Source organism: Lottia gigantea (genome assembly GCF_000327385.1).
Source record: "Lottia gigantea unplaced genomic scaffold LOTGIsca_11504, whole genome shotgun sequence".
NCBI classification, from domain to species: Eukaryota; Metazoa; Mollusca; class Gastropoda; family Lottiidae; genus Lottia; species Lottia gigantea.
The window spans coordinates 1-1282 of record NW_008707125.1 but is presented as its reverse complement, the minus strand read 5'-3'; the positions used below and the strand labels follow the sequence as shown (position 1 = coordinate 1282).

The following is a 1282-nucleotide window of genomic DNA, read 5'->3' as shown; positions in this document are numbered from 1 at the left end:
GCCGTCCCTAACCAGCGCGCGGGGCGAGGTGGACTTCGCGGTCCTGCCTCGTTTTTCTCCTTCACGGGAGAGAACCCGCCGCATTTTCTGTCTACCTTGAAAAAATTAGAGTGCTAAAGGCAGGCTAAAACCCCGAGCCTGAATATTTCGTGCATGGAATAAGCGGGGATGCTCTTTTCCGGAGGGCGGTCCGACCGACTGGCGACGTCGCTTTCGCTGTCGGTTTCGCCGGAGAGCTAGGATTCGAGAGGAACGGTGGGGGGCGAGCGTACCGGGCGGGGAGAGGTGAAATTTTGTGATCCGCTCGGGACGACTCGAAGCGAAAGCGCTGGCCCCGGACGTCTTCCTTAATCCAGAACGAAGGTGGGTGGAGCAAAGACGATCAGATACCGTCGTAGTACCGACGGTAAACGCTGCCGACCGGGCCGCGGACGAGGCTCGAGAACAGCGGTTATGGACCCGTCCGTGGCGGCTTCGGGCAACNTGAGAGTTTACGGGTTCCGGGGGTAGTATGGTCGCAAGGCTGAAACTTGAAGGAATTGACGGAAGGGCACCACAAGGAGTGGAGCCTGCGGCTTAATTTGACTCAACACGGGGCAACTTACCCGGTCCGGACATCGTCAGGATTGACAGACGCTCGTGCAGTTCTTTCTCGATTCGATGGGTGGTGGTGCATGGCCGTTCGTGGCTGGTGAAGTGAAAAGTCTGGTTTATTCCGCTAACGGGCGAGGCCTCGCCCTTAACTAGTCGGCTCGTGGTTCTCGAATCGTAGTCTCCCTTCGGGGAGCAGGGAGAACATCGGGCGAGTCGCAGCGATCGTCGCTACTTCTTAGGGGGATCCCGAGCAAGCTTAAGCTAGGTGAGAGAGATCAATAACAGGTCAGTGATGCCCTTAGATGTCCGGGGCCGCACGCGCGCTACACTGAAGACGAAAGCGCGAGTGCCTACGGTCTTGGTTTGGTCAGGCCGGGAACCCGCCCCGAGAGGGGAGGTTGGGGCTGTTCCTTCACGGGGGCAGTCTCGCCTACTGCGGGTTAACCGTGCCAATCGTCTTCGTGCTGGGGATCGGGGCTTGCAACTCAGCCCCGTGAACGAGGAATTCCGAGTAGGCGTCCGTCATCAGCTGGCGCCGATTAAGTCCCTGCCTTTTGTACACACCGCCCGTCGCTACCTCCGATAGAATGGCTAAGCGAGGCCGTTGGACTGGGCCTGCTTTCGAGTGGGCCCGGAAAGGCGTTCGAGCTTAATCATTTAGAGGAAGTAAAAGTCGTAACAAGGTTTC

General features: G+C 58.5%; 1 protein-coding gene across 1 annotated transcript; it reads left to right on the top strand.

Moving 5' to 3' along the window:
* Positions 1 to 871: 871 nt before the first annotated feature.
* On the top strand, positions 872 to 1180 carry LOTGIDRAFT_148696 (hypothetical protein; the record flags this gene model as incomplete). Its single annotated transcript, XM_009047713.1, has 2 exons — positions 872 to 949; positions 1019 to 1180. Coding segments are annotated over 2 exons (240 nt in total), but the record flags the coding sequence as incomplete, so codon positions are not given.
* Between the last annotated feature and the right edge of the window lie 102 nt (positions 1181 to 1282).